The sequence below is a fragment of the Pelophylax lessonae genome (genome assembly GCF_965119305.1).
Source record: "Pelophylax lessonae genome assembly, chromosome: 7".
Classification (NCBI taxonomy): Eukaryota; Metazoa; Chordata; class Amphibia; order Anura; family Ranidae; genus Pelophylax; species Pelophylax lessonae.
Window position 1 is genome coordinate 234,172,367 of NC_138774.1, and position 23,235 is coordinate 234,195,601.

General features: G+C 48.1%; 1 protein-coding gene across 1 annotated transcript in view; it reads left to right on the forward strand.

The window, feature by feature from the left end:
* Window positions 1-23,235, forward strand: part of HUWE1 (HECT, UBA and WWE domain containing E3 ubiquitin protein ligase 1) — a 484,118-nt gene that overhangs the window by 418,848 nt on the left and 42,035 nt on the right. The window contains exon 77 of the mRNA XM_082264230.1: window positions 8,636-8,923. Within this exon, the coding sequence (XP_082120356.1) occupies window positions 8,636-8,923 (288 nt within the window). The remainder of the gene's footprint in view (window positions 1-8,635; window positions 8,924-23,235) is intronic.

Here is a 23,235-nt window from a genome sequence, read left to right on the forward strand (position 1 = left end):
GTTGGCACCGGTTGGGCCTTCTAGATTGGGATTTGATTTCATTTTCCCACCCCTCAGTTGTGATACTGCTCTGGGACGTCCCGAAGGTGGTGTATCACCGAGGACTACGTCTGTCAATGAGCGCTAGAGAAAAATGGATTTTTGTAAAATCTTACCGTAAAATCCTTTTCTCTTAGCTCATTGACAGACGTAGTCCCCGCCCCTCTGTTTTTTGAGTTGGGTTAAAATCTCTAAAGACTGCTTTTTCACATAACTGATTTGCTGAGGCAGAGAGAGAGAGGATATACCCTCTGGGACTGCCCCTAGGGTGTGGCCAGAGCTTTTTTAATTTCCTGTCTAGTCCTGCTCCTGTGGAGGCAACATAACCCGAAGGTGGTGTATCACTGAGGACTACGTCTGTCAATGAGCTAAGAGAAAAGGATTTTACGGTAAGATTTTACAAAAATCCATTTTTTTTACTTTGTCATTTTTTTGTCGCTGGCAAATGTCTGGTATAATCATTGACCCTGCCGCATAGGTATCCCCACCGGATCCCCTCAAGGTGGCCGCAGGACCCTCCAGTACCTCACTTGTTTTTAATGCATTATCGGCAGTTTTGGAGTCTTTGGTATCCGGGGTGGAGGTGGCCTGTCAGGGACGGGGGTCAAGAAGCGACCCTCGCCTACCCCTATTTTTTATCTGATACTTCAGATACGGATTCTGAGCTGGTCAATGCAGCTGCAGGTCCCTCTTATGGGGCTGTTGTCTCAGGTAATGTCTCCTCAGCAGTGAGGAGAATGTTTCTGCCTCCGCCATAGCACAAGAGTGTTGGATGCACCAGTTGTGTCCGTCCGGGAAACCTTTAGTCTTGAGGTTACACCGGCAGAGGTAGCTGAGACTGAAATTCCTTTTTGGTACTTGTTAGCCTACTAAAAGGGCGAAGGATTTTCCTTTTCCCAAATGGGGTCGTTTTGTAACGAACCCCTGTTATTTCCTAACGCTTGGCTAGGCGCTATCCGTTTGAGGAATCCCTCTTTAAAGGATAGACGGTACAACCTGCTGTCTTGCCACAGACTGTTAGGATAAAGAGGACCTCGTAACCAACGAGGACCTTCCCTTTCTGCTCATAAAGAGTTGTTCGTTCCGCGAGGGCGGGCGATAAGGCGAAACCCTCCAAAGCCCCTTTAGAGGGGTTTCAAAGGGCGCTGGCCGGCTAAACAAAAAGTCCGGCTCAGCCAAGCCTGAAAAATACAGCCTGATGCGCACCTACCCATCTCTGGGGTGGGGGGAGGTCTTCACCGGTTTCCGGATCCATGGCTTGCCAGAACCCAGGACTAAGGGGTTCGCGAGGTCATACGGTCAGGATACAGGATCGAGTTTCGATCACTTCCACCGGTGCGATTCTTCCCTTCTAACATTTAACGGTTTCAGGGGTTCTATTCGAACCTGTTCACAATGCCCAGGAAAGAGGGCAAGGTGCGTCCAATTTCTGAACTTGGGGAAAAATAGAGTCCATCCGAACAAGTGGTGGCCTCCCTGCATCAGGGGGATTTCCTGGCGTCCATAGACATTTAGGATGCCTATCTTTATATCCCCATCATCGCAGGACATCAGCGTTTTTCTTCGCTTTCCCAAAGATCATCCCTGGTTCCCACCAGGAGACTGAACTATCTGGGCCTAAGGTTGGATACATCCTGGGCAAGAGTTTCTCCTTGCGGAGAAACTCCAGAAGGTTCCGTCAACGATTCGGATGTTGCTGTCCGTCAATTGGCTGGGCGGATGGTGGCCTTCTTAGAGGCAGTACCGTATACCCGAATTCTCCTGAAGGAGATTCTTTTCTTATGGAATCAGAATTCCGATTTCCTGGACAATCGGATCCGGTTGAGCGAGCGGACCAGGGAGCCTCCGATGTTCAACCAGGGGAAGTCATTCCTTCCGATAGTATCCAGGTTACCAATAGGGTATCGGAACTGAGAGCGATCAGATTTTGTCTGATTTACTGGACCGAGCAGCTCTAGAGCACCCCGATTCGGATCCAATCGCACAATGCCACGGTCGTGACTTATGTCAAGAAAGGGGCACTTAGAGTGTCCTGGTGGCCATCGAAATGACTAGCATCTTTCGTTGGACGGAACGGTTTGTTCCGGATCTCCCCGCAGTGTTCACTCCGGGGGTGGGAAATCGGCAGGCAGATTATTTCAGCCGTCCGATTCTGGATCAAGGGGTATGGCCTATTCATCCAGAGGTTTTTCACTAGCTGTCCCTTCATTGGGGCACCCCGGATGTGGATCTGTTGGCACCTTGGCTCAACAGGAAGGTGCGGAGGTTTGTAGCTCGCACCCGCGATCCTCTAGCGGACACAGCAGAAACGCTGATCGCCCCGTGGGGGCAGTATCAGCTACTGTATGCCTTCCATCCTCTCAAGTTACTGCGGGAACTTCTTCGCAGGATAGAGGTGGAGGGAATTCCAGTTATTCTGGAAATTCCGCACTGGCCTCGTCGAGCCTGGTACGCCGACTTGGTGAGGCTAGTCGCGGACGCTTCTTGGAGACTTCCTCTCAAGGAGGATTTGCGGTCTCAGGGACCGATCTTCCATCTTGCTTTACAATCGCTGGCTTAATGGCCTGGCCATTGAGACCCAGGTACTGAAGGACAAGGGAGTGTCAGCTTCAGTTATTCCTACCTCTAGTTAAAGCAAGGAAAGCGACTTCCAGCACATGGAAGTCTTATATTGCGTGGTGTGAATCTTTTGGATTTCCCCCACATACCTATTCGGTGACCCGAATCTTGGTCTGTCTGCAACAAGGGGTTGAGTAGAAACTGTCCTTGAGCACTATCAAGGGTCAGGTTTCAGCGTTAGCAATCTGCTTTCAGAAACCTTTGGCTAATCATTCCTTGGTGCGGAATTTCATCCAGGGGGTGCGACATCTGGCTCCGCCAGTGCGCGCACCCTTACCGCCTGGGATCTTAATTTAGTGTGGTCGGTTCTTCAGAAACTTCTCTTTGAAGATATTGGGGAGATTCCCTTGCTTACATTATCCCAGAAGGTGGGCTTCTTGGTGGCCATTACTTCTGCATGCAGGGTGTCAGAACTGGCCGCATTATCTTGACGTTCCCCATATCTGGTGGTTCATAGGGATAAGGTGGTTCTTCTTCCAAATCCATCCTTCCTTCCTAAGTGGTTTTCAGAGTTTTCATCTGAATAAAAATATTGTTACCTTCCCCGTGTCCTAAGACTAGCCATCCTTGGGAGTTTGCACTACACTCCTTGGATGGGGTTCAGAAGGATACACTTGACTACTACGAACTTGTTTTCGTAAGACGGACTCACTTTTTGTGATCACGGATAGCCCTAGAAGGGGGTTGCCTGTGTCTGCCGCGACCATATCTAGATGGACCAGTCAGACGGTGGTACAGGCTTATTCTATTAAGTGTTGAAAGAAAGGGGTGCGCTGATTCAGTGAAAGGCTGCAACCAGATGATATGTGTTGTAAATGTTTAAAGGTGATGGTGCGCTTTTCTAAATTAGTGAGAAAATCATATATTGAACAATATATAAAAATAATATGAATATATATATATATATATAGGATGAAAACCCAAATATCACAGTGATGGGTGAATAAGTGTTAAATCAATAAATGCGTCTTAAAAAACATTCGATGTGACTTCAACAAATAAACCACTAAAATGAAAGTCCATAAAATAATGTGATCCAAAATAGTGGGAAATGGTGAAAGAAATCCAAATAAAAATCAATCACCTTGATTTTTATTTGGATTTCTTTCACCATTTCCCACTATTTTGGATCACATTATTTTATGGACTTTCATTTTAGTGGTTTATTTGTTGAAGTCACATCGAATGTTTTTTAAGACGCATTTATTGATTTAACACTTATTCACCCATCACTGTGATATTTGGGTTTTCATCCTATATATATATATTCATATTATTTTTATATATTGTTCAATATATGATTTTCTCACTAATTTAGAAAAGCGCACCATCACCTTTAAACATTTATTCTATTAAGGGTCGGAATCCTCCGTTCCCTGTTAAGGCGCACTCTACTCGGGCGCCTAGTGTCTCCTGGGTCTTCCACCATCAGGCGTCAGCGATCCAGGTTTTCAAGGCGATGACTTGATCGTCGGTTCATATCTTTACAACATTTTATAAAGTTGATGTGATGGCATCGTCGGATGCCTCTTTTGGCCACAAGGTTCTGCAGGCCGCAATCTGAGGAGACTATTGGTCTACCTCAAGGGTTTGTTGGGTGTTTCACTTAGGTCTCATCTTTTTGCTTGATGAGTCCTTGATGCTTCTGGTTGGCTCCGGTTGGGCCTTCTGGATTTTGATTTCTGTTATCCCACCCCTCATTTGTGGTACTGCTTTGGGACGTCCCGAGTTGTTGTTAATCAACGAGGACTACGTCTGTCAATGAGCGACAGAGAAAAATGGATTTTTGTAAAATCTTACCGTAAAATCCTTTTCTCTTAAGCTCATTGACAGACGTAGTACCCGCCCCTCTGTTTTTGAGTTGGGTTGGGTTAAATTCTCTAAACACTGCTTTGTGACATAACTGATTTGCTGTAGCAGGAAGTGAGAGGATATACCCTCTGGGACTGCCCCTAGGGTGTGGCCAGAACGTTTTCTTTCCTGTCTAGTCCTACTCCTGTAGAGGGCAGTATAACCCGAGTTGTTGTTAATCAACGAGGACTACGTCTGTCAATGAGCTTAAGAGAAAAGGATTTTACGGTAAGATTTTACAAAAATCCATTTTTACGCTTCCAACCATGTATCCTAAATGTCTGTCAGCAGACAATGATATAATCCAAAGAGATGGTGCGTAGGGTCACATATATTACTATTAATACCAATACATATAATCGCATTGACTTTATATAGTATCCATACATGTGGAAGCACTAGATCTATTAAAAATATACACAAAACACAACATTATCTGCATTTACATGAGCGTGACCTTTCGCTTGATCACAGGTTAATGCAATATGCACTGCTATAGCGACTGGATTATCCATTTGTACATACCATTTATTCCCCAACAAATATCCACAACCTTGAGCATGGGACACTATATGCATGAAGTTTATTTCAATTTGCCGTAATCTGAAAGAGACCAACGAGAAGGGGAGCTAAGCCTGGTACTGCCAGCCATGATTCCCAAACTTTGTAAAATGTATTAGGTGTACCCCTTTAGCTGTAGATCTGTTTTCTCAGGAGGGTATCATTAACCTGGACCCACCATTCCCCTTTGCGGGGCGCTGAAGAGACAGCTATTTTAAGACCATGGCTTTACATGCTGTAAACAATCTATTAACTGGTGTTAAGACTTCAGGGGGATACATCTCATTTAGGTTGCCCTACATCAAGTCGAGTATGATTAATTGCATCCCCCATAGCATGCCAGTACCTAACCAGTTTGGTCCTCTTCCACAACATATGAAGTAAATCCGCAGGAGACTTTTGACATTGTGGGGTATCCCGCCGGCACCATTTAAAGTTTGTTTATAAAAAAAAAAAACGTTTATTGAGTTTTGTGCAATACAGAAAAAGAATTGTTACATAAACAGTAAAGTGTAGAATATCACCAAAAGCCGCTAGAAATGCCACAGCGCACATAGGAACAAGAGGAAAGCATAAACATGACAGGTTGGAAACACAACTTCAAAGTACCAATAATATACAGCATCCAAAGCAGGCAGGGGGTAACCCACAAAAGGATAAAACAAAAAATTAAGTAAAAAAAGAGTGCGCATCGGACCAGTGGAAGTAACGCATATCAAGGAGTACACATGGAAGGGGCCTCAAGCTACCTATCCCATATCTTATGAAAGCGTTTCAAGCCACCCTTATTAAACATCACTTTCTTGTAAGGGAGAGTACCATTAATGTCAGCCAGCCAGGGCAGTTGGGGAAGATTGTATCCATGTGCGGGCTATCAACTTCCTGGCAGTAAACAGAGTTTCACGAAGGAAGCATGCGTGTATTTATCAATGTCCTCCTCAGGGAATATCCCCAGGAGACATAGTTTGGGATCCAGAGACACCAGAGAGCCCATGCTGTCATGTAAGAACTGTATTATTTGCGACCAGAAGCCCTCCATACACGGGCAGTGGCCATAGGAGATGTCCGAACGTTTAGGACAGGTTTAGGAGTGAGAGGAATCCAGCCTAGCCATCCGCACTGGGGTGTGAGGTATGATCTATGGGTAATATATATCTGAGTCAGAAAGTTTCGGTGAGACCAAAGTACAGGCCCCCAGGGCATCGCTCCAATCATCCTCATCCAGTTCCCCAACCTCCCCACCCACAACTTCCACAAGCCATAGTCTAAGGCAGGCATAGGTTTAGAAAGCAACATTTCGTAGAGCAGTGAAATAAGTTTTTGATGGTCCTGACCCCTAAGCACATCTAAAAGGTCAATCGCAGGTAAGGCTGGCAAGCCGTTGGCAAACTGCGCCCGAAGTGCGTGGCGAATCTACATATAGCGGAAGTGCATAGAGGCCGGGAGCTGGAACTCCCCCCTGAGGGTAGCAAAGGATTTGATTGTACCTTCCAAAAACTGATGGGAAAGCAGATATACGCCCCTAGTTAACCAGGCACCCGGATCAGGAAGGCACAAGAATTCCGGCAATAACCTATTAAACCACAGAGGGGTCAGAGAGTGGAACTCGGTGTGCCCTGTCCTGGAGACAGCCAGGTCCCAAACCCGTCTGTACTGGAACAGGTGACAACCACAGACAGCCGTCAGTGGAGAGTCACCCGACCCTCTAAGGATGTCACAGAAAGGGTGAGGAAACCATGCATTATCGGGACCACAAACCAACATGAGATACCTTTTCGCAATCCTGCTTATCGATATGGAAAAGGTGAGAAAGCTGGGCTGCAAGGTAGTAAGCCGCAAAATCCGGGACGGTCAAACAGCCCAGTTTCGTGGGCTTTTGGGTATGTTTCCATGCTAACTTGTGTCTGCTCGTCCCCCCACATAAACGTTTTCAACAATCTATCCAAAATTACAAAGTACTTATATGGTATATACGTAGGAGAATGCCACAGGACATACAGAATTTTGGGCAAGAGAATCATCTTGATCAGACCCCCCCCCTCCCCATGACCCCCAGTGGCAGACATGCCCAAGTCTGAGTCATGTTCTTCCCCATTTAAATAGTTTAATCGGGGTCCTGTATGCCTTATTTATTATTAACAGTTGAGTCAGGCTTTGGCTTGAGGATAAAGATACGGAATGTACCCTGTCTAGAATGGTTTGTCAAACAGCTGAAATGTCACCCTAGTCCTTCTCCCGCCCTCTCCTGCCTGTGTATTAGAGGCATCCTAATATTGTGCAATTGGCCATATAAGCAAGAGATGAAGCCCTTTTTCTCTGTGGCCATCACAAGTGAATCCAGGAGTGGCATGGGCTGCAAGAGCGCAAATCGTAGGCTGGCTTCACACCATTTCATTTTGATAATGCACTTTTAAAACGAAACTTCACATGAAAGTGGAAGTTCGGCTTCTCTGTCTCCAAAAATTAAGTTGACTTTTGGCCAGAGAGCTGCTTTTTACTTTCATTGCTTCGCCTATGTACTGAATGTAAATGTAAAAGTCACTTAAATGGTATTTTATTTACCAATTAGCTTCTTCCCGTGGGTTTTGAAAATTCCCAGATATAATTTTGTTTTACAACATGTTAAGTGGAGGCGGTGGCTTGCAGACAAGGAGTGTTTGCTGTGTGATTTTTTTTTTTTTTTCCCTTTTTCAAAAGGTTTGAGGGCATTTAACAGTACAAATAAACATACAGGTGGATGGGTAGTCCCATGGTGTTTGAAGAACCATGGTGATAGATGAGTAAAATAAAGAGCAACAGAAAAGAAAACGGATAACAAAGAAATATTTGCAGTATATCCCAAGAAGTTTGATTAGCATAGAAATATGGTACTGCACAAAGGGTGTGGGCTGTATGGCCTTGGGGGCAATGTTGGGTTATATGGAAGATGCTTAGGGGAGAGATTATGCTGGTTAGAAAATTACAGGAATGAGGTTGTGGAACGGTGATGTAGGGGAAGGAGCAAAATGGAATTGAAAAATGAAGAGCAAACAAAGGGAGGTGTTTGTGAATAGGGGAGGGAGGAGTACTAAGGAAATGGCAGCACCTCTATAATCAGATGGCTAGCAATAAGCTGTCAAAAAGTGGAGGATGGGAGTAAATTATCTAGGGTTGCTATATGTTGGGTATCTTCATAATAGGTGTCTACAAATAAAACTTTTGCAGTGTTATTTTTTTCATTCAACCAGCAAGTTGATTGATAAAAAAATGACTCAATTGCCCCATCCGCACACTTGATGTGGATTGTGGGATCCTTGCAGCTAAGCCATTGTATTCTGACAGCTATAGCCGGCAGCTCTCGCATCGAACAGGAAAAATCCGACAGGGTGGTTGTACAGAAGTCAATAGACTAATGTAAAACCTCATGAATCGAAATTTGGCTAGTACCTGCTGAACTGGATGGCTAGCTAACATTTTAACAGGACCTAGAGTAGCTAGTTTTTTTTTTTTGCCTGGTAATGTCTGTCAAGGTGAATGTGTTACTTGCATCATGGTGGTGTCATAAAGCATATACATTTTCTTACAGGTATATAGTATTTGAAGGGGAAGAAGGTCAGGATGCTGGAGGTCTCCTCAGAGAGTGGTACATGATCATCTCTAGGGAAATGTTTAATCCCATGTATGCCCTGTTCCGCACATCTCCTGGGGACCGTGTCACCTATACAATTAACCCCTCCTCCCACTGCAATCCCAACCACCTCAGCTATTTCAAGTTTGTCGGTCGAATTGTTGCAAAGGCAGTGTACGACAATAGGTTACTGGAGTGCTACTTCACACGGTCGTTCTACAAGCACATATTAGGCAAATCAGTCAGGTATGTATGAATAACCACATTATTCTGAGCAATTGCTTTTACTATGTGTCTCAATTGTCACACATTTCACAATGTGTAAATTACGTTCTGTGCATTCACACTGTGGCTTTATTCATTCCTTTTGGGAAAGTTGTACTCTACTGAAAGATCACTAGAGACCGCCATGAGTATGGCTTTCCAAAGGAATCAACGGGGCCACAGCACACGTGCAGAAGCGCAAGTTTCTGCAATTGGGTTCATTTTCTCTGCATCACAAATGTACATTTCTCTGTCGCTCATTGACAGACGTAGTCCTCTTTGATTCACATCAATTGGGTTATGTTGTCTCCGCAGGAGTAGGACTAGGCAGAAAGAAAAAACATTCTGGCTCCACCCTAGGGGCAGTCCCAGAGGGTATATCCTCCCTCTCTCTGCTACAGGAAATCAGTTTTTTTCTGTCTAGTCAGGAGTAAGGACCTAAGTTCCTTGCTGGGATCTCTGGTCCTGGCAAGATTTTTTTTTTAGAAAAAATATTTTTTTAGGTAGTTTCTCCAGTGTTTTTTCCTGTGAGATCTTCAAGCAAATTACGCCGGATCTGGGCGACACTTGTGGTCACCCCAGCCGGCCTACGAGCGCGCGCAGACCATTGCATCGCGCTTGGTCGGCCGCGACACATTCAAGTAAGTATGCAGGGCCGGGCGACGGGCTGGATGTTAAGATCCAGTGGTCACCCCGGTTCTGCCTACGAGCGCGTGCAGACCAGAGCTCCGCGCTGGGTCGGCCGCGACAGAGTCCCATTGGAGGGACTGACCTTGCGAGTTAAAAGTCTCGCTTGGACGCCAGGAACCAGAGAGTCGAGGCGTCCGGAGTGGTCAACAACCCCCCACCCCGGTGGAGAGGGTATTGTGAAGAGAGGGTGCCTGTCGGTTCGGTATGGTGAGTAAATGTTTCCTTTTCCTCGTTATGAGGCATTTTGGAATATGGGCCCCTCCATACATGGTCAGTATCTTTCTGACACTAAAAGTCCCCCTTGTAAATACAGCATGTTTTTGGTGGGCAAGCGGACTTGATTTGGGAGCTAACACTCTACCCAGCAGACTGCAGTATTACAGCAGACATAGGAGGTATAATCCTACCTTGACTGTAGTGGACCTCCTGCAGAGCGATAAACCGCCATTAGCGTGGTATGCAGGTGGATGTGCTGGGAAGACGATACTTCGGCAATCCGCCGCCATTTTGCTGTAGACCAGGTACACGAATGTCCGCAGGTCACGCCGGCCGCCATTTTTTTGGAGTCTATTGTCTCCCGTATGGGGGCGGCCATGTTTGAAGAGCCCAGCTAACCTCGAGGAGAGCTGGGAACGCCGGAAGGCGTACACAGGGGGCGGAGCCACTTCCTTCTACCTGGGAAAACGAACACAGTTCTTCCCAGTCTGTAAGAGACAAACGCTGACTGCAGTTGTTAGGAAACTTCTCTGCATCGGGTGGTGAGCCTTGAGGGTCCCCCTCTCTCTCTCTCTCTCTCTCTCTCTCTCTCTGTGGGGGTCAAGAAGCAGGTACACTGAGGGGCGCTATTGCGCTAGGGGGATACATATAAAAAAAAAAAAAAAGTTTTTTTCTGGCAAAGTGTCCTGGGTTAACATGGACCCTGCCACTCGGGTATCTCCACCGGATCCCCTCGAGGTGTCTGCAGGATCCTCCAGCACCCCGCTTACGATTGAATCATTGTCAGCTATTATGGAGACCTTTGTGTCCCGGGTGGAAGTGGCTTGTCAGGGACAGGGCGCAAGGAAGCGACCCCCGCCTAACCCCATGTTATCTGAAACTTCGGATTCAGAAATCTGAGCCTATTTCTGCAGTTGCAGGTACCTCATCTGGGATTGGTGTCTCGGGTACTGTCTCTTCAGACAGTGAGGAGGATGTTTCGGCATCAGCCATAGCCCGAGAGGAAGCATTGGTAAACGCGCTAATTGTATCTGTTCAAGAAACCTTAAGATTACAGGGTTTTCCGTCGGAAGTAGCTGAGACTGAGATCCCCTTTGGGACTAAAAAACGCATCAAAGTGGCGAAGGTTTTTCCATTGCCCAAATGTTTTGGCAATCCGATCAAAAAAGAATGGAATCTGCCAAAACGCACTTCTGCTATTTCTAAACGCATTAACAGGCGTTATCCGTTTGAGGAAACCCTCATTAAGAAATAGACAGAACCACCTGTGGTGGATTCACCAATTGCTAGATTGAATAAAGCCACGGTTATTCCATTAGAAGACGCTCCGTCTTTTAAGGATCCGGTGGATCGCAAGATAGAAGCTATGTCTCGCACCATGTTTTCCTTGATTGGATCAGCTTTCAGACCAATAATTGCTATTGGGCTGGTTTCACAGACTGTAACTGAATGGACCAAATGGTTACGCCGGGACTTAGAAGAGGTCCCTCAGGCGGTATCAGATTTGTTGGAACAGATGATACAGGGGTTACAGTTTGTGTGTGATGCGGCGTTAGACGCCACTCCATTATTGGCGCGAGCATCAGTTTCAGCAGTGGTTCTCAGACGTACACTGTGGCTAAAAGGTTGGTTAGCCAACCAAGGTTCTAAAAAAGCATTGGCTAATATCCCCTTTTCAGGAGAGCGTTTATTTGGAGCCAACTTAGATGAGATCATTAAGGATCTCATGGGAGGAAAGAGCACCTTTTTACAGCAAAATGCTAAGGGTAAAGGACCTCTTTTTCTGCTCACAAAAAATTTTTTCGTCCCGCGGGTGAAAAAATTAAGTCCTCCAAAGCTCCTTCAGGAGGCTTCAGGGGACGTTGGTCGGGCAAGCAAAAGCCCGCCCCTTCCAGACCTGAAGATAAGTCTACTAAACCCTGAAGGTGCGCCCCCACCCATAACTGGGGTGGGGGGATGTCTTCGCCGGTTCCCGGATCCATGGCTCTCCAGAATCCCGGACAAGTGGGTTTGCGAAGTCATAAGGTCAGGGTACAAGATCGAGTTTCGATCTCTCCCACCGGCGCGATTCTTCCCTTCCAATATCCGACTATCCCCGGATCGTTTAGAAGATCTGCGGAGAGCAGTCACGGATTTACTACAACAAGGAGTGGTAGTCCACGTTCCTTGGACAGAACGTTTTCAAGGGTTTTATTCAAACCTATTTACAATACCCAGGAAAGAGGGCAAAGTGCGTCCAATTCTGGACTTAAGGGCACTCAATTCCTTTGTCAACATAAGAAAATTCAAAATGGAATCCATTCGCACAGTAGCAGCCTTCCTGCATTCAGGGGATGTCCTAGCGTCCATAGACATCAAGGACGCCTATCTTCACATTCCCATTTACGCAGGACATCAGCCGTTTCTACGTTTTTCCGTAGAAGAGAACCACTATCAGTTTGTGGCGTTACCTTTCGGTCTTGCCACGGCTCCTCGGGTCTTCACGAAGGTGTTGGCCCCAATGTTGGCACTACTGCGCCAAAGAGGCATATCGATTCTAGGTTACCTAGATGATCTCCTGCTTCATGCAGAGTCTCCACAGACCCTGCTACAAAACATAGAAATTACTATAATTTCTTTACAGGAATTCGGGTGGCTGGTGAACCAGCAGAAGTCATTTCTGGTTCCCGCCCAGAGGCTCGAATATCTGGGTCTAATTCTAGACACATTCAGGACAAGAGTTTTCCTTCCGGTAGGGAAACTCCGGAAGATTCAATCAGCAGTCCAGTTGTTACTATCCAACAGCTGGTCTTCCCTTCGGACTTGCATGAGGGTTCTGGGGTTGATGGTGGCTTCCTTTGAAGCAGTCCCATTTGCCCAGTCCCATACCCGAATTCTTCAGCAAGAGATTCTTCTCAGATGGAATCGGAATCCGGAATCCCTGGACTATCGGATCCGATTGAGCAAACAGACCAGAGAGTCTCTGGTCTGGTGGCTTCGGTCTCCGATGCTCAGCCAGGGAAAGTCATTTCTGCCAATATATTGGACGATAGTGACCACGGATGCCAGCCTATCCGGATGGGGAGGAATTCTTGGTCAGTTATCCGTTCAGGGACTTTGGTCCCCGGAAGAATCCAGGTTACCGATATATGTATTGGAACTGAGAGCAATCAGACTTTGTCTGATTCACTGGAACGAGCAGCTCCAGGGCAGCCCGGTTCGGATCCAGTCGGACAACGCCACGGCTGTGGCTTATGTCAATCACCAGGGGGGCACCAAGAGTGTCCGGGCGGCCAAGGAAGTGGCTTGCATTCTTCGCTGGGCGGAACGGTTTGTTCCAGCTATCTCTGCGGTGTTCATTCCGGGGGTGGAGAATTGGCAGGCAGATTATCTCAGCCGTCAGACTCTGGATCAGGGGGAATGGTCCCTCCATCCAGAAGTTTTCCACCAGTTGTGCCTACGTTGGGGCACCCCGGATGTGGATCTGTTGGCATCACGATTCAACAGAAAAGTACAGAGATTTGTGGCTCGCTCCCGCGATCCTCTAGCAGAGACCGCAGACGCGCTGGTCACCCCGTGGGGGCAATACCAGCTAATGTATGCCTTCCCTCCTCTCGGGTTACTGCCAAGACTTCTTCGCAGGATAGAGGAGGAAGGAATTCCAGTAATCCTGGTAGCTCCGGACTGGCCTCGCCGAGCTTGGTACGCCGACTTGGTCAGACTGGTGGCGGACGTCCCGTGGAGACTTCCTCTCAGGGAGGACCTACTGTCTCAGGGACCGATCTTCCATCCTGCTTTACGATCGCTGGCTTTAACGGCCTGGCTATTGAGACCCAGGTGCTGAAGGACAAGGGTTTGTCAGCTTTAGTTATTCCTACTCTAGTTAAAGCAAGGAAAGTGACTTCCAGAAAGATTTATCATCGCACATGGAAGTCCTACATTGCATGGTGTGAACCCCTGGGGTTCCACCCACGATCTTATTCGGTTAGTCGAATATTAGCTTTTCTGCAACAAGGGGTTGAGCAGAAACTGGCCTTGAGCACTATCAAGGGTCAGGTCTCAGCATTAGCTATCTTCTTTCAGAAGCCTTTGGCTACTCATTCCTTGGTGCGGAATTTCATCCAGGGGGTGCGACATCTGGCTCCGCCAGTGCGCGCGCCGTTACCACCCTGGGATCTTAATTTAGTATTGTCGGTTCTTCAGAAACCTCCCTTTGAAGATATTAGGGAGATTCCTCTACCTACGTTGTCCCAGAAGGTGGCCTTCTTGGTGGCTATCACTTCTGCACGCAGGGTGTCAGAACTGGCTGCATTATCTTGTCGTTCCCCATATCTGGTGGTTCATAGAGATAAGGTGGTTCTTCGTCCGAATCCATCCTTCCTACCAAAAGTGGTTTCAGAATTTCATCTGATAGAAGAAATTGTATTACCTTCCCTGTGTCCTAAGCCCAGTCATCCTCGGGAGTTTGCGTTACACTCCTTGGATGTGGTCCGGGCAATCAGGGTATACTTGAAAACGACAGACTCGTTTCGCAAGACGGATACATTTTTGTGGTCCCGGATGGACCCAAAAAGGGGTTGCCTGCATCTGCCGCGACTATTTTCAAATGGATCAGGCAGACGGTGGTACAGGCTTATTCTATTAAGGGTCGGGAGCCCCCGTTCCCTGTTAAGGCGCACTCAACTCGGGCACTTAGTGCGTCATGGGCCTTTTGCCATCAGGCGTCAGTGGTCCAGGTGTGCAAGGCGGCTACCTGGTCGTCGGTGCATACCTTTACAAAACATTAAGTTGATGTAATGGCATCGTCGGATGCCTCGTTTGGCCGCAAGGTTTTGCAGGCCGCAATTTGAGGAGACCAGTGGTCTACCTCGAGGGTTTTTTCCGTTGGAAATTTTTATTTGAGTCTCATTCTTTGTTTATAATGAGCCTTTAAAACTTCTAGTTGGCACCGGTTGGGCCTTCTAGATTGGATTTTGATTTCTGTCAATCCCACCCCTCATTTGTGGCACTGCTTCTGGATGTCCCAATTGATGTGAATCAAAGAGGACTACGTCTGTCAATGAGCGACAGAGAAAATCTGATTTTTTGTAAGATCTTACCGTAAAATCCTTTTCTCTTAGCTCATTGACAGACGTAGTACCCGCCCCTCTATCATTGAGTTGGGTTGGGTTAAATTCTCTGTTACTGCTTTACAACAGAACTGATTTCCTGTAGCAGAGAGAGGGAGGATATACCCTCTGGGACTGCCCCTAGGGTGGAGCCAGAACGTTTTTTCTTTCTGCATAGTCCTACTTCTGCGGAGACAACATAACCCAATTGATGTGAATCAAAGAGGACTACGTCTGTCAATGAGCGACAGAGAAAAGGATTTTACGGTAAGATCTTACAAAAATCCGATTTTTCCAGTTTCTTTGTCTTGCATATCTAGCAACTTATCTATTAGTCCATGTAATAATCTTCATTATTTAAAGAACTAAATGCAGCTATTTTTATATTTGTAAGATTTTGTTAAAAATGTTGTTTTCTCTTTCGTTCATTGATGGACACAGCTCCTGATCTTCTTAACCATTGGGTTATACTGCTCCCTACAGGAATAGGACACTAGGCTGAAAAAAGTCTGACTACGCCTATGGGCAGTCCCAGGGGGTATACTCCCTCTCTCTGCTATAGGTACTTTTTTTCTGCCTAGTCAGGAGTAAGGACTTAATTCCTTGCCGGGATCTCTAGTTCTGGCAAAGTTTTAGATGGATAGATTTTTCTTTCTCCTGTTTTTTTCCTGTGAGATCTACAGTCAATTGCCGGACTGGGCAACAGGCTGGATAATCTAGATCCAGTGGCTACCCCAGTCTGGCCAGCAAGCGCACACAGACCTCAGCCCGACGCTAGGTCGTCCAGACAGGCTGGCCCGCGAGTTAAACGCCTCACGAGGTCGCACATAACCATGTCTCGGCCCGAGTCGCAGCAATTCCTCCTGGCCGACAGCCCCCCATTTCAATGGCGAGGGGTTCTGTCTGGAGCGGTGCCCGCCTGGTTTCTGGTATAGCGAGTAGCTGTCCCCCCTCTCCCCCTGGAGGGTTTTTAGGGTGGACTTGGGCCCTTCCATGGGATGGTCGGACCCCTGGGTTCCCCTCTTCCTTTCAGACACCCCCTTTATCTGTCTCCCCCACCTATGCTGGAGCTGTGTGGGTGGTCTGGTCCACCACCTGGGGAGCTATGGGGCGGAGGGTGCGCCGCCAGCAACTGGACGATCGGCTGTGGGGAGGAAGGGGGAGCTGTACCTGGTGGGGGCTCCTGCGAGGGCCCCCCTCCCTCCTGCCTGGGCCTTTCCTTGAGGCCTAGGGATCCCTCGTGGTGCCGCCATTTTGTTGTAGCCTTGTGCTGCCATGCACGGCAGCCATGTTTGTGTAGTCCGGTGGCCATTTTGCAGTGGTCGGCCATAAAAAACAGCAGTGGCCATGTCTGTGGAGCCTTTTGGTCTGCGTTTTTCGGCAGGGGAAGCCCCTCCTCATCCCCTGGTGCTGACTCCTGGATCCTTTTGTTTCCTGATCGCCGCGCAAGCAGTGCAGATTCTCCTGGTGGCTGCGGTGCCTGGTTATTGCGGGATGGTGAGTCTGGTGGGGGTCTTCTCCTTTTCCGCTGAGGATGGATTGGTACTCTGTGACTGGCAACTGGGTGGTGCTGAAAGAGTGGTGGGGGTTGTCATTTAGCAGTGTTTTACACCTTTTTGTGGGTCCCCCTGGTTACTCATGGAGTCTTTGGGGCACATCTCCCCACCTGATCCCTCTCTGAGGCTGTGGGGCCCTCTGGGTCCCATCCATCGATGCACTGATGGCGGCCCTGGAGTCCTTTGTGTCCCGGGTGGTGGTGGCTTTTATGCGACAGACTGGCATGAAGCGCCACCTGCCTCATCAGATCCTGAATCTGATTCGGCCGCCGCGGACATGGGTCACTCTGCTGGGTCTGCAACCAGCGCCCTGAATCCTCAGATAGTGAGGAGGATTCCTCCACTTCTTCAACCGCACACGAAAAGGTGCTGGTGGACACACGGATTGTATATCTGCTTGAGACCTAAAGTTAGAGGACACGGCTGCGACGGAGGCGCAGGTTCCCTTTGGCACAGACAAGCCATCCAGAGCGGCAAAGTTCCTTTCCACTAAAGAGTGGGGAAGACCAAAGTATCCCCTTGAGGTCCCTAAGCGAGTTGTTAGGCGATACCCCTGTGAGGAGTCCCTACTTGAGAAGTGGACTGTTCCACCGATGATGGACCCTCCAGTTTCCAGATTAAACAAGGCAAACATGATTCCATTTGAAGAGTCCCCGGCCTTTTTTGACCCGGCTGAGGCCCACAATATGTACACCCTGGGGCTGGTTTGGTCGATATTCCCCATTGTCCGGGTGTTGCAGCCTCTGACTGAATGGGCTAAGCTTTTGTGCTGTGTCCTGGAGGGGGAGTAGCTCCCCAACCCCCCCCCCCCCCGCCTTTGCTGGTCCAGGGGCTGCAGTTTATCTGTGATGTCTTTGGATGCTGCTCTCTGTTTCGGCAGTGGTCCCTCGTCGTAGACGTGGGCCCTCCTTCTCTGCACATACGTTTTTTTTCTCTCTAAGGGGCGACTGACAAGGGATCAAAGCCCTTCAGGGCCTCCCCTGGATGATCCACGCAAGTCAAGAGCGTGCTTCTCCAGACGCAGATGTCTTTGCTGGTTCTCGGACCCCTAGACTTCCCTGATTCTAGACTAGTGGGTCCGCAAGGTCATACGGTCTGGCTACAAAATCAAGTTTTGTTCTTACCCTCTGGTAAGATTCTTCCTTCAAACATGCAAACATGCCCCGGTCGGCTTACGGGCTCTCAGGGTTCATACGGTCATGAAAAACCTGGAGAAGTCATGGGATTTTAAAATGGCACTTTCCAGGCCTGGAAAAGTGTTGGAAAATTATCTTAACCCAAAAGTTTTGGAAAAGTCATGGAAATTATTTGTTGCATATGCGGAAAAGAGAGAAAGGCGCCACTCAGTGGAGCATGTAAATAATTTTATTGACGCATATTATAATTAAGAAATTACATATAGGTGTAAGCGTCTATCATGGCTCGGCATCCTTCCGGGTCCCCTGTGTTTCCGTCCCAGGCTGGCCGGGGGAGGGGAGAACCAATCAGGGGACTCAGTGTGATTGAGGCAGCGGTGAAGCGCATACCTCACTTGAGGGCCGCACGAACGTGATAACGCGTATCGGTGCAGGAAACTTTAAAATTGGAGGAGCTGATGCTGCATCAGTTGCGCCTGTGCAATTTGGCACCCGTAGGCCAGCCAAGCTGTCTAAGGTGTTCCCCTTTCCTACTTATTTTGAAGAGATTGTTGCTAGTCAGTGGGAATCCCTGAGACGCATGGTTGGAATACCGAAGCGTTTCGCTAGGAGATATCCCTTTGAGGAGTCTTTTGAAGAAGCAGATGCTTCCACCGGTGGTGTCACTAATGGGCACTGGTTGGCAATAATGGGCACTGGTGGGCAGCAGGGTGTTTCTTGCGGAGGCAAAACTGCTGAAGTTGCAGCATTCGATTCGCCTCCTGTTCAACTGTTGGTGGTCTCTCAGGATGTGCATGCAAGTGCTGGGCTTGATGGTCTCCACCTTTTTGAGGCGGTTCTGTTTGCTCAGTTTCATACCAGACCTCTGCAAAATGAAATTCATGCCAAATGGGACAAGAATCCTCTCTCAACACTCTGATCCTGTTGAGCCGGGGTGCAAGGGTATCCTTGTTTTGGTGGCTCCATTCCCTGGCCCTTCGACAAGGGGAGTCCTTTCTCCCCCTGTACTGGACAGTGTTTACCACAGACGCCAGCCTGTCTGGGTGGGGAGATGTCTTGAGCACAGATTCGGCTCAAGAGGTTTGGAGTCCAATCTGCTGATCAATACCCTGGAGATTCGGGCGATCAGGCTTTGCCCTTCCCAGTGGATGGATCTTCTGCAAGGGTCTCTGTTAAGGCTTCAGTTGGACAATGCCATGGCTGTGGGGTATGTCAATCATCAAGGGGGCACACAAAAAGTGCCCTGCGGCCAGAGAAGTTGCTGGAATTTTAAGGTGGGCAGAACGTTATGTTCCAGCCCTCTTTGCTGTGCACAATCCAGGAGTAGAAAATTGGCAGGCGGAGTACCTCAGTCAGCAGGCCCCGAGTCTGGGCGAATGGTCTCTTCATCCGGAAGTGTTTAGCCACTTCCCGCCCGCCCTATAGGTGATTGACGGCAGGAAAGTGGTTGCATTATCCTGACCGGACGTCATATGACGGCGGCAGGATAATGCGATCGGTGATACAGTCTGTCACTGACACACCTCATCTCCGATCTCTGTAAAGAGCCTATGACGTAGGCTCTTTACCATGTGACCAGCTGTGTCCAATCACAGCTGGTCACATAGTACACAGGAAGAGCCGTTGATCGGCTTTCCTTAGTTTGTGCCTGACAGTGCAAACCCGGGGAGGGGGGGTGTGCCACTAGAACCCCCAGGGATGCCCATCATGGCCACCAGGGATGGCAATCAGGGCTCAGGGAGCCTGCCAGTGCCCTCCCCATCAGTGCTGCCTGCCAGTGCCCTCCCCATCAGTGCTGCCCACCAGTGCCCATTATTGCCATCTATCAGTGCTGCCCACCAGTGCCCATTATTGCCAACCAGTGCTGCCTATTAGTGCCGCCTATCATTGCCCAGCAGTGCAGGCTATCAGTGCCCAGCAGTGCCGCATATTGGTGCCACCCCATCAGTGCCTGTCAGTGCAGCTTCATCAGTGCAGGAAAAAACTTATCCATTTACAAAATTTTATAACATAAACAAAAAAACTTTTTTTTTTTTTTTTCTTCAAACTTTTCGGTCCTTTTTTTATTTAGCAAAAAAGAAAAAACCTTGCGGTGATCAAATACCACCAAAAGAAAGCTCTATTTGTGGGAAAAAAATTATATAAATTTGGTTTAGGTACAGTGTTGCATGACCGCGCAATTGTCATTCAAAATGCAACAGGGCTAAAAGCTGAAAATTGGCCTGGGCAGGAAGGGGGTGAAAGTGCCCTGTATTGAAGTGGTTAAACAACTGTCTCCGGTGGAGGACTCCCGATGTGGACCTGTTAGCCTCTCATCTCAACCTGAAGGTTCAGAGGTTTGTGGCAAGATCTTGGGATCCTTTGGCCGACGCTCTGGTGGCCCCTTGGTGTCAGTATCGTCTGATTTACGCTTTTTTTCTCCACTACAACTTCTGCCGAGGCTTCTGCGCAGAATTGAGGCAGAAGGGATTCAAGTAGTTTTGGTGGCTCCAGACTGGTCTCGTTGGTCTTGGTATGCAGGCCTCGTAAGACTGGTAGCCGATGTTCCTTAGAGACTCTCTCTCTCAGAGAAGATATTTTTATCTCAAGGGCTGATCTTCCATTCTGCTTTACAGTCGCCTGGCTTTAACGACCTGGCTATTGAAAGCCAGGTACTGAAGGGTAGAGGGTTGTCGGATTCGTTGATTCCTACTCTGTTAAATGCTTGAAAATCCGTTTCTAGGAAAACGTTTGGCTGTGGTCACCATCAAGGGTCAGATTCATACTTTGGCAATTTTTTTCCAACGGGCCCTTGGCTACGAATTATTTTTGGTTTGGTTCGCACTTTAGTTCAGGGGGTTTGCCACTTGGCTCCTCTGGTAAGGTCTCTGGTACCTCTGTGGTATCACAATTTGGTTCTGTCAGTTCTTCAAAGACAGCCTCTGAACTTCCTCTGCTTACTCTCTCGCAGAAGGTAGCTTTTTTGGTGGCTATTACTTCTGCACGCAGAGTGTCGGCATTAGCTGCATTGTCCTGTCGGTCACTTTTACCTGATGGTTCATAGGGACAAAGTGGTGCTACGTCCCTGTCAGTCGTTCCTTCCTAAGGTCGTCTTGGGTTTCCACTTGAATGAAGACATTGTGTTTCCTTCCTTGTGCCCTAAGCCGAAACACCCTAAAGAAATTGCTTTATGTTCCCTGGATGTGGTTCGGGCAGTCAGGATATACCTGGCAGTGACTGAGGCGATTCGGAAACCGGTTTCCTTGTTTGTCCTTACTGATGGATCTTGTAAGGGGCAGGCCGCATCGGCTGCGACCATTTCCAGATAGATCAGGCAAGCAGTGGTGCAGGCTTATTCCATTAAGGGTCAGGATCTTTCTTTCCCTGTTGAGGTGTATTCTACAAGGGCACTCAGTTCCTCCTGGGCCTTCCATCAGGCGTCAGTGGTTCAGGCGAGCAAGGCGGCCACTTGGTTGTCTGTGCATACATTCACTAAGTTTTACGAGGTGGATGTCCTAGCATCTGCAGATGCGTTCAGCCACAAGGTTTTTCAGGCCGCTGTTGCAGAGGCTCCTGGCTCTTGATGGGGTATTCTTTCTGGATGGTGAGCTCCAGTTGTTCCTGGTTAAGCTCCTGGTTTACCTTGTTAACTATGTTTAGCCCCTTTTTGGAATTGTGCATTGCTGTGTTTTTTCCCACCCCTCATGTTGACACTGCTTTGGGATGTCCCCAGAGTCAAGGAAGATATGGAGCGGTGTCCGTCAATGAACTAAAGAGAACTGGATTTTTTTCTTAACCTAAAATCCTTTTCTCTGATGTTCATTGAACAACACAGCCCCCATCCCTCTGTTGAGTTGGTTTATGTATTCTTCTGACACTGCTTGTTACAAAACTGAAGTCCTATAGCAGGAAGTGGGACGTATTCCCCCTAAGATGGCCCTAGGGGCGTAGTTACGTTTTTTTTTCCACCTAGTCATACTTCTATAGAGAGCAGCATAAATCATAGTAAAAGAAGATATGGAGCCGTGTCAGTCAATGAACATAAGAGAAAAGGATTTTACGGTAAGACGAAAATTCAATTTTCTCTATCGTCCATTGACAGATGCTGCCTCCATCTTCATTAGCCATTGGATTATCCCTGCAGGAGTAGTTCTAGGCAGGAAAATTTTTAATCTCCATCCCCACAGGCATAACCCACACACCCTCTGCTCCAGCAAATCAGTTTGTTTCTGCCTAGAGAAGGAGTAGGACCTAGGTTTCCTGCTTGGACTTCGGTCTCAGTTTATCCTTTTCAGAATATTTTGTTTTTATTTCTCTTTACTCACTGTGCTAGCTACTGTTAAGTGGGATCCTCCTGGTGATCTGCAAGCAATGCCGGCTGGTGTTTCACACTGCATAATCTAGATCCTTAAGGTCTCCCCAGCCTGGCCTACTAGCGTGAGCAGGTTGTAGTCCCGCGCTAGGCCTCGCCACGACGGTGCCCCTTTCTGTATGGGGACGAGCCTGTGAGTGGATGTTTTGCCGGGACGCGATGACCTGGAACGCCCTGAGTTGCAGCAAGGTTTTCCCTTGTCCCGAAACTTTTCATGGTATTAATGATCAATTGTGGCGCATCCAGCACGTGCTAGTAGTGCCTAAGCACTTTAAACGCCGTTATCCTTTTGCTGAGACGGTCTCCAACCATTGAACGGTGCCGCCTAAGGTGGACCACCTGGTCTTCAGGTTGAACAAATCTACTATTGTGCCTGTGGAGGATTCCCTGGTTTTTACGGATCTGGTGGACAGGCGGGTGGAATCCCTTTCCTGCCATCTTCACGTGTTGGCAGATTCTATTTTAAAACCGTTTCTTGTCTGTTTTGGTATCAGACCGTTAAGGAATGGATTAAGGTTCTGAATGGGAACTTGGACCCTGATATGGTTCCCCCGAAACTGATGGAACTTTTGGTCCAGATTGCTCAGGCCCTGGTGTTCCTGTGTAATGCGTCCCTGGACGCAGCTCCCCTGTTGGCCAGAGTTTCGGCTGTGGGGATTGGCCTCCGGCGCATGGTTTGGCTGAAGAGCTGTTTGGCTGACCAGGCTTCCAAGAAAGCCCTGACAAATCTCCCTTTTCTGGGAGAGCGTTTGGTGACTCACTGGATGAGTTGATCCAGGGTCTGACTGTGGCAAAAAGAGTACGCTTCTTCAATCCTCCGAAGATAAAACACCCCATGGTAAGCGGGGACCTTCCTTTACCGCTCATAGGCGTTTTTTTCGTGCCTCCGGGGCGCAAGAAAAAGGTAAGCCGTTCAGAGCTTCTGGAGGGACTAAGAAGCACTGGGGCAAGCCTAAGGCCAGTCAGCCCAAGCCTGCGGATAAGACCTCTTTAGCATGAAGGGCTCCCTCACCCATTCCTGGGGTGGGGGGGGGGGATGTCTGCGCTTCTTTTAGGAACCCTGGACTTCCTTCGTTCAAGACAAATGGGTTTGTGAACTGATTTGTTCCGGGTACAAGATTGAATTTTGGTCCCGGCCGGGGGACAAGTTTTTTCAATCCAATCTTCACCTGTCTCCAGAGCGTTTTGGAAGATCTTCAGGAGGCTGTGCAGGATCTCCTGGCTCAAGAAGTGTTTTGTGCTGGTTCCCCCGCAGGAA